Source organism: Miscanthus floridulus, chromosome 13 (genome assembly GCF_019320115.1).
Source record: "Miscanthus floridulus cultivar M001 chromosome 13, ASM1932011v1, whole genome shotgun sequence".
In the NCBI taxonomy this organism is placed as follows: Eukaryota; Viridiplantae; Streptophyta; class Magnoliopsida; order Poales; family Poaceae; genus Miscanthus; species Miscanthus floridulus.
In genome coordinates this window covers 79,777,616-79,789,637 of record NC_089592.1, presented here as the reverse complement: position 1 = coordinate 79,789,637, position 12,022 = coordinate 79,777,616, and the positions used below count along the sequence as shown (strand labels likewise).

The window sequence follows — 12,022 nt, the reverse complement described above, 5'->3', positions numbered from 1 at the left end:
AGATGAAGGAGTAGGTGAAATGTCTTAATGGCTAGAGGGGAGGGGGTGAATAGCCTATTAACAATTTCTACAACAACACTTAACAAACCAGTTAGACAATTATGAGGCGAAGTAAGTGTTGCGCTAGCCTACTAAAAATGCAAGCCATCTACTACAATTCTAGTTCCTATAGTTTCTAACCACACAATGGCTATGTCACTATACTAAGTTAGTGTGCTCTCAAAAGCTAACTAAAGAGCCACACTAACCAAACTAACAAGCTCTTACAACTAGCTACACTAAAGAGCTTGATAACTAGTTTACGGTAATGTAAAGTGAGTGAGCAAGATGGTTATACCGCCGTGTCGAGGAAGGAGCCAATCAATCACAAGAATAAATACCAATGAAGACCAATCACCTCGGAATCAAATGATGACACAATGTTTTTTACCGAGGTTCACTTACTTGCCGACAAGTTAGTCCTCGTTGTGGCGATTCACTCACTTGGAGGTTCACGCGCTAATTGGCATCACACGCCAAACCCTCAATAGGGTGCCACACAACCAACACAAGATGAGGATCACACAAGTCACGAGCAATTCACTAGAGTACCTTTTGGTTCTCCACCGAGAAAAGGTCAAAAACCCCTCACAACCACCACGATCGGAGCCGGAGACAATCACCAATCTCTGCTTGACGATCCTCGCTGCTCCAAGCCGTCTAGGTGGCGGCAACCACTAAGAGTAACAAGCGAATCCCGCAGCGAAACACGAACACCAAATGCCTCTAGATGTAAACACTCAAGCAATGCACTTGGATTCTCTTCCAATCTCACAAAGATGATGAATCAATGATGGAGATGAGTGGGAGGGCATTGGCTAAGCTCACAAGGTTGTTATGTCAATGCAAATGGTCAAGAGAGTGAGCTTGAGCCGGCCACGGGGCTTAAATAGAGAGCCTCCACAAATAGGCGCGATGTACGACACGTGGCCCCTACTTCAAACGCTGATCGCCCGATCTCAACGGTCATCAGTACATTTAAGTTGTGACCAGATGCAGCTGCTTCGAAGTGACCGGACGCAGGACCTCAGCGTCCGGTCGTTTCCAGTAAGCATACAGAAGCGAAAAATCACGACCGGACGCGTCCGATCATGCCCGACCGGACACACCCAGCGTCCGGTCACTCAACGTCATCATACGTCATATTGACCGGACTCAGGCCCTGAGCGTTCGGTCATTTTTTGGAGCCAGCGTCCGGTCATGAGACCGAAACCGCACGCTCATTGCTACCACTAACCGGACGCGCCGGTCCAACTGAGACCAGCGTCCGGTCACTTACAGTGACCTCCGTTTTTTTGTGTTGAGCGCCGGTGGCACCGTCGGACTGTCCGCACTCTACGGGCGGACACTCCACCTGTGTAAGTTCCTAACCCTTGCTCAAATGTGCCAACCACCAAGTGTATCATCTTGTGCACATGTATTAGCATATTTTCACAAATATTTTAAAGGGTGTTAGCACTCCACTAGATCCTAAATGCATATGCAATGAGTTAGAGCATCTAGTGGCACTTTGATAACCGCATTTCGATCCTAAATGTGATCACACTTACTAAGTGTCTCAATCACCAAAACAAAATGGCTCCTACTATTTATACCTTTGTCTTGAGCCTTTTGTTTTTCTTTTTCTTCTTTTCAAGTCCAAGCACTTGATCATCACCATGACATCGCCATCATCATGTCATGATCTTCATTTGCTTCAACACTTGGAATGTGCTACCTATCTCATGATCACTTGATAAACTAGGTTAGCACTTAGGGTTTCATCAATTCACCAAAACCAAACTAGAGCTCTCAATAGGATACCACGGGAAAAGAACATGTAAAGAGAGGTGGACTGAGAGGTCATATGTGAAGTAGCACCTGAGTCGAAGTACCACTCGTTGGCCTGAGGAGTTAGCGACGTCGTGCTGAAGGCGGAGGCGAGAGCCAAAGGATCCCATGAAGGGAGGCCGGTCACAGGGTTGTAGTAGCCTAGCGCTACCCACTGACCGGTGCTGTCGATGGTGGCAGGTGCTGCAACAGGTTGCTGCTGGGCGATGAGTGCCTGTTGCTGCTGCTGCTGAGCGATGAAGGCCTACTGCTGCTAGGCGAGGAGGGCCTGCTGCTGCGGATGCAGCGGGATGGGCGCCAACGGAGGACGAGGGCCACCCGGCCACATCTGGATCGATCCCATCTAGGGATTGTAGGGGGTGGGCCAGCTCCTGGCGCCGGCCTGCTGCTACGAAGTGGCAGCCTGCTGCTGTGGCATGCCAGCAGGGGGCGCTAACCCTGGTCGGCAAGGGGGGACACCGCCACTACCGCCCTTGCCGCCACCGCCACCGCCGCGCTTGCTGCGGCGATTGTTGGAGGACTTGGAGCCCCCACCAGCACCCCAGAGCCCATGCCAGATGACGCAGGGGCAGGGCTGGGAGAGCTCGACGTGGTGGAGACGGCGAGCGTGGTGGCAGGGGCGTCCTTCCGGTTCTCCAGGGTGAGCTCCTCAAGGATGAGGTCGTCACGGGCCTCCAGGAAGGAGGGGAAGGGCCGGGCACGATGGAGGAGGGCCCTGACGTGGCTGAAGCGCTCGTTGAGGCCGCAGACGACGTTGAGGACGAGGGTGCGATTAGTGATGACCTCACCAAGGGCCGTGAGATCGTCGGCCATCTTCTTCAGGCGGCGGCAATAATCGGTGATGGAGAGGTCGCCTTGGACGAAGTTGTGAAACCACGTCTCAAGATGGATGGCGCGCGCCTCCCTGTTGCCGAGGAACTGAGACTCGACGGCGAGCCAGGCGTGCCGAGCAGTGGAGCCCTGGGCGGAGATGATCTCGGCGAGATCATCGGTGAGTGTGGCGACGATCCAGGACTTGATGACGCAGTCCATCTGAGCCCAGTCAGGGGAGACAAGGTCAAGAGGAGCCTGGCAGACGTGGTCCTGAAGAGAGAACTTGCCGAGGATGAGCATGAATTGATCGCGCCAATGGTTGAAGTTACCGGAGTCGACGTCGAGGACGATGGTGACATGATTCCGGATGTTGTTGACAGCGACCGCCTAGGCATGGAGCTGCAGGAGGGCAATAGCCTCGTGAAGAAGCATGGCGGTGTGGAGGTCGGTGCCGGTGCACCTCCTGACGCGGCTCTGGAGGATCCCGGAGCAGCGGTGGCAGCAGCGGCCGCGCTTCTCCTGGGCAAGGTGCAGGGAGACCTCGTCAGCCTAGACACCGGTGAGGCTAGCAGAGGAGGCATCGACATTCCTAGACTTGGGGGTAGATGGAGGTGTTGCAGGCATGGCGGCGCTACACGGCGGGAGGGCCGGCGCGCAGGTGGGCGCAGCACGGCGAGGAGCCGGCGCGCGAGTAGGTAGGGCAGTGGAAGAAAAGACCTAACCTAGGCGGCTGATACCATGTGAGTCAATATGGCACACGAATAGTAGATTGATTCAATGTGTTCAAGGGGGTACAACATATATAGGCAAGGATCGGTGTAGGGTTTATAGAACACACCCAATCAACGGAGATCCTTGCCTAATCTGGGAGATCAACTACTATAATACCAAAGGCAGCCCAGCCACCAGGCGTGGGCACCTAGGTCTATGGCCAGCCCTATAGGCGCTAGTCTAACACTATCGTTTACTTGCTGCCACCTTATCCAGTGACTGCCCTTCCAAAAATACCTGGCCTCTCTATAAAGGTGCGAATTTAAAATGCTTCTATGTGCCACTACAATACCAAAATTGTTACATTTGTTCAGTATTTTGGCATTGCTGAAGTATGAAAGTTTAATTCTTTGTAGAGCAATATAAAATCATGTTTATAATAGTTCAAATATGGGCTGAAGCCATAAAAGAAGTTACTATTTACAGTTTTTTAAAAGAAAACATGGGCGGTCTTGGTCAGTCTAGGATAAATATTTATGACAAGTTAAAATCCAAATTTTGAAAGGATGATTTCAGATCAGGTGATTATGTTTGCAGTTCATGAGGTCGCACCTCATCATAGTAGAAGATCTTGTTCCTCTCCTGTTCCCAGAATTGTGTCTTGGCCATTAACTGTTCTACCAAGCCTACACAATTTCTAGTAAATATATGTGGCATTTCAGTTTCCATTTTACTCTGTAGATATGATACATACCTGGAATTTTGTTAACTATAATTCGAGCACGCTCTGCCCTTTTCAAGTGCTTGTGCGCTCCTCTGCTTATTGAGTACCTTCGTTCATCCTGTAGAAAATTATAATCAACTTAGTAAAAAGTATACTTCTAGATAAGGCAATGTCTATGACTATGGTCATCAGGCAGCTAGTGCACCCTGCTGTATTCTTCTAGCCATCGCTCTTCATCACATGAAGCCATCCATTTTTCAACCTTATCCATTATGTCTTTCCGGCTTGTGGCCTCCTCTTTTGCTTTGTATATATATTCATCCATTGTATTTAATAGATCATCATGGACCACATCTCCTGTTCATTTATTCCCCAAATAGTTATATTAGTCAACACTGATAGACAATAGCCTAACAGGCTTAGATTCCTAGTATTGAGTTTACAGAAGAGATTACATATAAAAAGAGAGGAGGAGGGTGACCCAAAGGGCCAGCCGAGTCCCAAGAGGCCAGCTGGGCATTAACTCAGCACAGCTAGCTAGGAGATTAAAGCTAGAAGATTACACAAGTAACTAGGTGATTAAAAGTACAAAGCAATTAATTCTAACACCCCCCCGTAGTCAGATCGTCGGTGGAGCGAACGTTTAGACTGGAGCGAAAATCCATGAAGACAGAGAAAGGGAGCCCCTTGGTGAAGACATCGGCGAATTGCGACGTGGTGGGCACATGAAGAACCCGGACTGCACCCATGGCGACACGTTCACGGACGAAGTGAAGGTCGATTTCCACGTGCTTGGTGCGCTGATGTTGAACGGGGTTGGTGGAGAGGTAGCAGGCGCTGACATTGTCGCAGTAGATGAGGCATGCGGAGTCCAGGGGATGGTGAAGTTCCTGGAGCAGTTGCCGCAGCCAAGTGGCTTCAGCGACGCCGTTGGCAACAGCCCGATACTTTGCCTCGGCGCTGGACCGGGAGACAGTGGGCTGCCGCTTGGAGGACCAGGAGACCAGGCTGCCTCCGAGGAAGACGGCGTAGCCGGAGGTGGAGCGGCGGGTGTCCGGGCAACCGGCCCAATCAACGTCGGTGTAGACACGGAGCTGTGTTGGGCTGTTCGGGGAATGACCAGACCATGGCTGAGGGTGCCCTGAAGATAGCGAAGGATCCGCTTGGCAGCGACAAGGTGAGTTTCCCGCGGATCATGCATATGAAGGCACACTTGTTGGAAGGCATAGGCAATGTTGGGCCTGGTGAAGGTGAGGTACTGGAGGGCACCCACAAGGCTGCGATAAGCAGTGGGATCAGCAACGGACGGGCCGGCATCAGCTGGTACCTTTGCACAAGTGTCAACTGGAGTGGAGCAAGGCTTGCAGTCACTCATGCCATGGCGAGCAAGTATGTCCAGAGTGTACTGACGCTGTGAAAGGAGAACAGAATCCCTGTGGCGCTGAACTGCAACGCCAAGTAAGTGATGTAGGGGTCCAAGATCTTTCATGGCGAACTCCTTTTTCAGAGCAGCAATGACACGGTGAAGGAGTTGCTGAGATGAAGCCGTAAGGACAATGTCATCCATAAGAGCAAGTAGACTATCTCGGTGCCACGGCTGAATATGAAGAGAGATGTGTCTGACTTGGCTTCAGTGAACCCCAGAGAGATCAGAAAGGAGGCAAAGCGGCTGTACCAGGCCCGCGGGGCTTGCTTCAAGCCGTAGAGGGATTTGTTAAGTCTACAGACATGATCTGGAAGTGCAGGATCAGCGAACCCAGTAGGCTGAGAGCAGTATACTGTTTCTGAAAGAGTCCCGTGGAGGAAAGCGTTCTTCACGTCAAGTTGATGAATCAGCCAATCCCTGGAGTGTGCCACCATGATGACTGTCCGAACAGTGGCTGGCTTGACAACCGGGCTGAAAGTTTCATCATAATCAACACCGGGGCGTTGAGTGAATCCCTGAAGTACCCAACGAGCCTTGTATCTCTCCAATGAGCCATCGGCATGGAACTTGTGTTTGAAAATCCATTTTCCAGTAACAACATTGGCCTTGGTGGGGCGGGGGACGAGGTCCCAGGTGTCATTGTCCTAAAGAGCCGCATATTCATCTTCCATGGCCTGGCGCCAATGAGGATCAGCAAGGGCATCTCGACAGGACCGTGGTAGGGAAGACAAGGCCTCGGTATGCAAGGCGAGGTGAGGCTGCCAGTAGCCTGTTTTTCCACGGGTCGCCATGCCGTGGGAGTTGGCGACCGGCGGAATGGAAACAACACCAGCAGGAACCGGAGGATCGCTCTTGACATAGCGAGGTGGAGAGGGGACCATGCTGGAACGTCGAGGAGGCGCTCCTGCCGGGCGCTCGGGTGGCGGGGCAGGAGTAGGAGCACGCCTGCTGTAGACATGAATAATAGGCGGCTTCTGAGGCGCAATCACCGGGGGGGGGGGGGGGGGGGGGGGGGGGAGCGCGCCGGCTGTAGACGTGGACGACGGGTGGAGCCGGCGCCTGTACAGAGGACGCCGGGGACCCCCGGGACACGGCCGGTGGTGCCGGGGTGGAGTGCGCTGGCAGCACCGGGGCTCTGGACGTCGGCGTGCCTGCGCGTGCCAGAGATGGTGCCAGAGGCACCAACTGGAAGGGGGCAGCAGCGCTGGGTGTTCCTGCAGGAAGGGGAGACACTGGAATGGTGTCGTCGTCAGTTAGAAAATCAAGTTCCTGCTGAGGAGGGGATGGCCGGTTGAGGGAAAAAGGAAACGTTGTTTCGTCGAAAACAACAGAAATGATGACGCGGTTAGTGTTGAGGTCGAGGCACCGATAGCCCTTGTGATCCGGTGAATAACCAAGGAAAGCACAGAGGGTGGAGCGGGGGGCAAGCTTGTGAGGAGTGGTGGCAGAAAGGTTGGGGTAACATGTGCACCCGAAGGCACGAAGACCATGATAGGAGGGGAGGGTGCCATGGAGGGCGAAAAAGGGGGTGCTCATGTTTAGAGTTTTGGTGGGAAGGCGATTGATGAGATAGGTGGCAGTGGCTAGAGCATCAGTCCAGTAAGAGGGGGGCATGGAAGCTTGGAAGAGGAGGGTGCGTGTGATGTTATTGACGGTGCGGATCATGCGCTCGGCTTTCCCATTTTGCTGGGAAGTATAGGGGCACGACATGCGGAGAGTGATGCCGTGAACAAGAAAGAAAGCACGAGAGGCGGAGTTGTCGAACTCGCGACCGTTGTCACATTGGACTGATTTAATGGTGCAGCCGAATTGGGTAGACACATGAGCGAAGAAATTAGAAATCGTGGGGAATGTATCGGACTTAGCGCGAAGGGGAAAAGTCCAGAGGAAATGAGAGCAATCATCAAGAATAACTAAATAATATTTGAAACCAGAGACACTAACGACAGGAGATGTCCATAGGTCACAATGGATTAAATCAAAATTCTTGGCTGCTCTAGATAGCGAAATAGAAAAAGGGAGACGAATATGACGGCCAAGCTGACAGGCGTGGCAGAGGGAGTCATCTTCAGGCTTGCTGCAGACAATGGAGGAGGACTGCGCAAGGGACTGAAGAGTGGCCTTGCCGGGGTGACCGAGGCGCCTGTGCCAGGTAGTTGGTGAAGGAGTGGCGACAAGGGCGTAGGAGCCAGTGGTGGATGAAGGGAGCTGAAGAGTGTAGAGAGGCCCCGTGCTGTTACATCGGAGGAGGGTGTTCTGAGTACGGAGATCCTTCACAGAAACACCAAGAGGGTCAAACTCGACAGAAACACAATTGTCAGTAGTGAATTTTCGAACCGAAAGGAGATTTCTGATAATGTCGGGAGCTACAAGGACATTGTCGAGGCGAAAGGGTCCAGGAAGGACAGAATAGCCGGTGCCAATTACAGGGAGGGTGGCCCCGTTGCCTATGACAATGGAGGAGGGAAAGGAAGAGAATGGTGTAGCAGTGACCATACCAGGGTTGGCGGTGATGTGTGAGGAGGCACCCGAGTCGATCACCCAATTCCGAGGAACTCGGAGGTGGGGTGAGGGAGACGGTGCTGAAGGCGCTAGCGAGACCCTCGGGCGTCCAGGGCGCCCAAGCAGGAGGTGCCTGAGGGGGCTGCGGGTAGTAGGACCCGGAAGCCGGTGGTGGAGCAAAGTATGCTGGTGGCACGCCGGCCACCAGAGCCTGCTGCAGAGGTGCAGGCTGGACTGCGCGTGGTGGAGGGCCACAGGCGCCGCCAGCGGTGGACCCTGGCCACATGTGGATAGAGCCGGTCCAGGGGTTGAGCAGCGAGGGCCACTGTGGTGTGGCTGGTGCAGTCCTGCCCTGTGCGCTGCTGTGGGAGCCGCCAGAGCCGCGCCCGCCGCGGCGGCGTCTGCCGTGGTTGCCACTGGATTGCTGTCTAGCAGCAGCCTGATGATGGCGTGGAGGCGCAGGCGAGGACGAAGTGGGCGGCCTGATGGAGGGCGCGGCGACGAGAGCTGAAGGAGAGGCAGAGGGCGTCCCCATGTTGAGCTCGGCAAAACGGAGGTCAGCACGAACATCGGCGAAGGACGGGAACGGCCTCTGGCGGGTGACGAGCTGGGACATGAGCTGAAAACGTTCATTGAGACCCCGTAGAACGTTCAGCACCAGAGTTCGGTCTTGGATGGGCTCGCCGAGGTCGGCGAGGGCATCCGCCATGCTCTTCATTTTGCGGCAGTAGTCATCGATGGAGAGGGCACCTTGGCAGAGAGTGCGAAACTCGGCGTCGAGGAGCATGGCGCGGGACTCGCGATTGTTGAGGAACTGCTGTTCAATCCCGAGCCATGCTGTCCGGGCGGTGAGGCCGTCGTGCTCATGGATGACGTCCAGGAGGTCGGCGGAGATGGTGTTGAAAAGCCAAGAGAGGACGACGCAGTCCATGCGTGACCACGCCGGATCGTAGGGGCAGGGAGTCGTCGCTGAGGACGTGATCCTTCAAGGCGAAACGGCCGAGGATGAGGAGGACGTAGCTGCGCCACTTGGAGTAGTTGGAGGATTGAAGATCAAGAACGATAGGGATGAGGTTCTTGATGTTTTGGACGGCAGCAACTTGAGTGTGGAGGTGGGCGATGGCCGCTGCTTCAGAGGAGGCGGAGTGGACGTCGTCATCCTCAGGATCGGCGTCGTCGTCCGGATGCTCGGGGCGGAGGTGATCTCGGAGGGCCGCGGCCTGCTGCTCCAGGGTATCTGCCTGCGCGCGCTCTTTGTCAAGAGCAGCAGCAGCGGCGCGGACACGCTCTTGGGCGGCGGCAGCGGACTTGAGAAGGGCAGCTTCTTCCTCGAGTTGCTGGCTGCGCTCTGTGTTGGTGGAGCGCAGAGAGGAGGCCTCATCTTCCAGGCGCTTGGCAGCAGAGAGGGCTTCGTCGCGGAGCTTGGTCGCGGTAGCCATGGCGGAGGAGCTGGAGGTGGCCATGGGCGCGCGCAGCAGCCTGGGGTGGGTGGAGTGGGAGCGGAAGCAGAAGGATTGATGGTTTAGTCTGACAGGCTTAGATTCCTAGTATTGAGTTTACAGAAGAGATTACATATAAAAAGAGAGGAGGAGGGTGACCCAAAGGGCCAGCCGAGTCCCAAGAGGCCAGCCGAACCCCAAGGGGCCAGCTGGGCATTAACTCAGCACAGCTAGCTAGGAGATTACACAAGTAACTAGGTGATTAAAAGTAAATAGCAATTAATTCTAACAAACACATTGGAGACTGGTAAATATACTTCAGCACTGAAACAAAGATAATGGCATATAACTGTGCCGAACGCACCTGACATTATCAGATTCATTATTTTGTCCATTTCTGTTTGATAAGGCATGTCCATGTGTGATTTCTTGCAAATTTTGTCGACTTCTGCTCTCTTTTTTAGGAATAGCTCTTTCATTTTGCTTGCCTTCAACTGATTCAGACGCTGAACTTCAGATTCAACCTGTTTCATTCAATATGGTAAAACTAATAACCTATCAGCATCAAGACAGTTACTTGTCTGACATAACTCATATCTGCTTTGAAGTTTAATCTCTGGTCTTTACCTGTTGAATTGTCTCAAGTGTGAGGCTTCCAGGACCTAACATACCATTTCCTGAAGTCATTGTGAGTACCTTAATTTGCCCATATGGTTGACGCTCCTCCATAGTAGTATCCAGAGTATTCCATAAGTTTGTTAATGCTTTTACAAGGTTTTGGAGCTACAAAATAATACCTGCTTTAGTAATAATACTAATGCAGTTCAAGATTCTCTCACTTTTTCTTGAATATTCACATGGTATATTTCCTGTTAGAACTAGCAACAAGAATAACTTGCTAATGCTAACATTATTAATGGGTTCAAAGGTGATAATTTTTGTAAGAAGACCAATGAAGTATCTTCTGGATGCATTATGCAATTTTGCTTTATGCTATTCTTGAACTAAGTATGCTATTAGCTTGTTTTATATAACCTGAATGTATCTCTGTTTTTCATGCTGTCACTGTGACCAAGTGAAATGGGGCTACTGGCTACAATGGTTGGTACCGAGAAGGATGACAGATCACCTTTTCCCTTCTATTGCTCTTCTCTTCTTTTAGCTGCTGAACAGTCCTATTGAGCTTGTTGAGGATGTCATCACTGATATTCTTCGTCTGTTGCTCATTTGGTCCATCTAGCAACCTTGGGTGAACATTAGCAAGTATCTTTGAAGGATCCATTCCCATTACTTTTGCAAAATTGTGAATTAGAACTTTGTATTCTTCCACTTTGCAGAGGCGATCACTCTGGAGAAAATAAAATTCTGAAATCAGATCCAGGAGTGTTATAAATGTTTATGATAGTACATGTTTATCATCAAGTGAAGACTGGCACGTGTACCTTTTCTCTTTTCAGTCTTTGCAATTCGCTTTGGAACTCCTCGAGTTTCTTTAGAGACAGATCTTCTTCGTTCACAGTGACAACTTCATTCCCTAAGCGTCCTGCAATTTCAGAAGCAATTCTGTGTATTTCAGTTTGAACCTCCATGAACTGCTTCACTCTGACTTCCTTCCTCATCTGCATTTCTTGTAGAGCGGGTGTAATGGAATTCAGCTGCTCCTTTAGAGTGCCTGCCATTTTTTCAGGCTGCAGAAATGGTTTTCAGGTTAGTTTCTAACCGTTGCTTGTTAGATATGGATAAATGATGAGACCCGCAAGATTTGGATGTTTACTCGTCCTGGGAATGATCTTTCTCCAAGGGATAGCAGGAGGTTGGTAAATTCAGCCTCAGATTCAGCCAAAGCTTGATGCAGGTGAATCCGAGACATATTGGCACTATTTACTTTTCTTCTGTAAACTTCTTGGCATTCCTGCTCAAGCTCTTCCAGTATTCTTTCCCTTTCATTTTGGTCTTGCCCAACTTCATCCCATATCATCTAAGCACCATGCAGAGTTTAGTAAGCATTTCAGCTAGAACTGAACAGAGATATATATATTTTTGTTGTTGTCGAAAAACTTTGTGTACCTTGAGTTCTTGAAGCAAGTAGGCACATGAAGACTCTGGCAGCGCAGCACCGGGAGCTTTTTCAGTCATCTTGAGTGATCCCATCTCAAGGACCTGACAAACTCAGAGCAGATATTGCTGGGCTGAATTCAGCTGTGCGCAGTTGTACATTACATGCTTAGAGGTGTCCGTGGAGGGGCACAGATTTAGCAAAGTGTATATGACAGAAAAGCTGAGAAATACAGTGGTGGCTGCTGCAGCGAGTGGCTTTAGATGCTGGTTTTGCTTGCAAGACACGTAGCATACTTGTGGTGTGGTGGTTGGTGTCGCCATGAGAGCTGCAATGCAACGTTGGGCCGAAGCTTTGCGAAGAAGCGCCTCTCTCTACTCTCTAGCTGATCTGGTGGCCTCTTGAAATTTTAATCAATAATAGTAGTATCCTGACTAATTAACAATTAATTCTGGTTAAGTTGGGAAGGTCTCGTCTCTTCA

General features: G+C 51.5%; 1 protein-coding gene across 3 annotated transcripts in view; it reads right to left on the bottom strand.

The window, feature by feature from the left end:
- Nucleotides 1-12,022, bottom strand: part of LOC136500454 (65-kDa microtubule-associated protein 8-like) — a 17,639-nt gene extending 5,617 nt beyond the window's left edge. Inside the window, exons 1-9 of one of the 3 annotated variants that reach the window (XM_066495804.1) lie at nucleotides 11,552-12,022; nucleotides 11,259-11,462; nucleotides 10,927-11,172; nucleotides 10,614-10,832; nucleotides 10,112-10,267; nucleotides 9,849-10,008; nucleotides 4,323-4,474; nucleotides 4,148-4,235; nucleotides 4,006-4,079 (exon numbers count right to left, since the gene is read on the bottom strand). In XM_066495804.1, coding sequence (XP_066351901.1) covers nucleotides 4,006-4,079; nucleotides 4,148-4,235; nucleotides 4,323-4,474; nucleotides 9,849-10,008; nucleotides 10,112-10,267; nucleotides 10,614-10,832; nucleotides 10,927-11,172; nucleotides 11,259-11,462; nucleotides 11,552-11,635 — 1,383 coding nt within the window. In that variant the 5' untranslated portion in view covers nucleotides 11,636-12,022. The remainder of the gene's footprint in view (nucleotides 1-4,005; nucleotides 4,080-4,147; nucleotides 4,236-4,322; nucleotides 4,475-9,848; nucleotides 10,009-10,111; nucleotides 10,268-10,613; nucleotides 10,833-10,926; nucleotides 11,173-11,258; nucleotides 11,463-11,551) is intronic. The other 2 variants (XM_066495803.1, XM_066495805.1) reach the window with 2 other exon arrangements.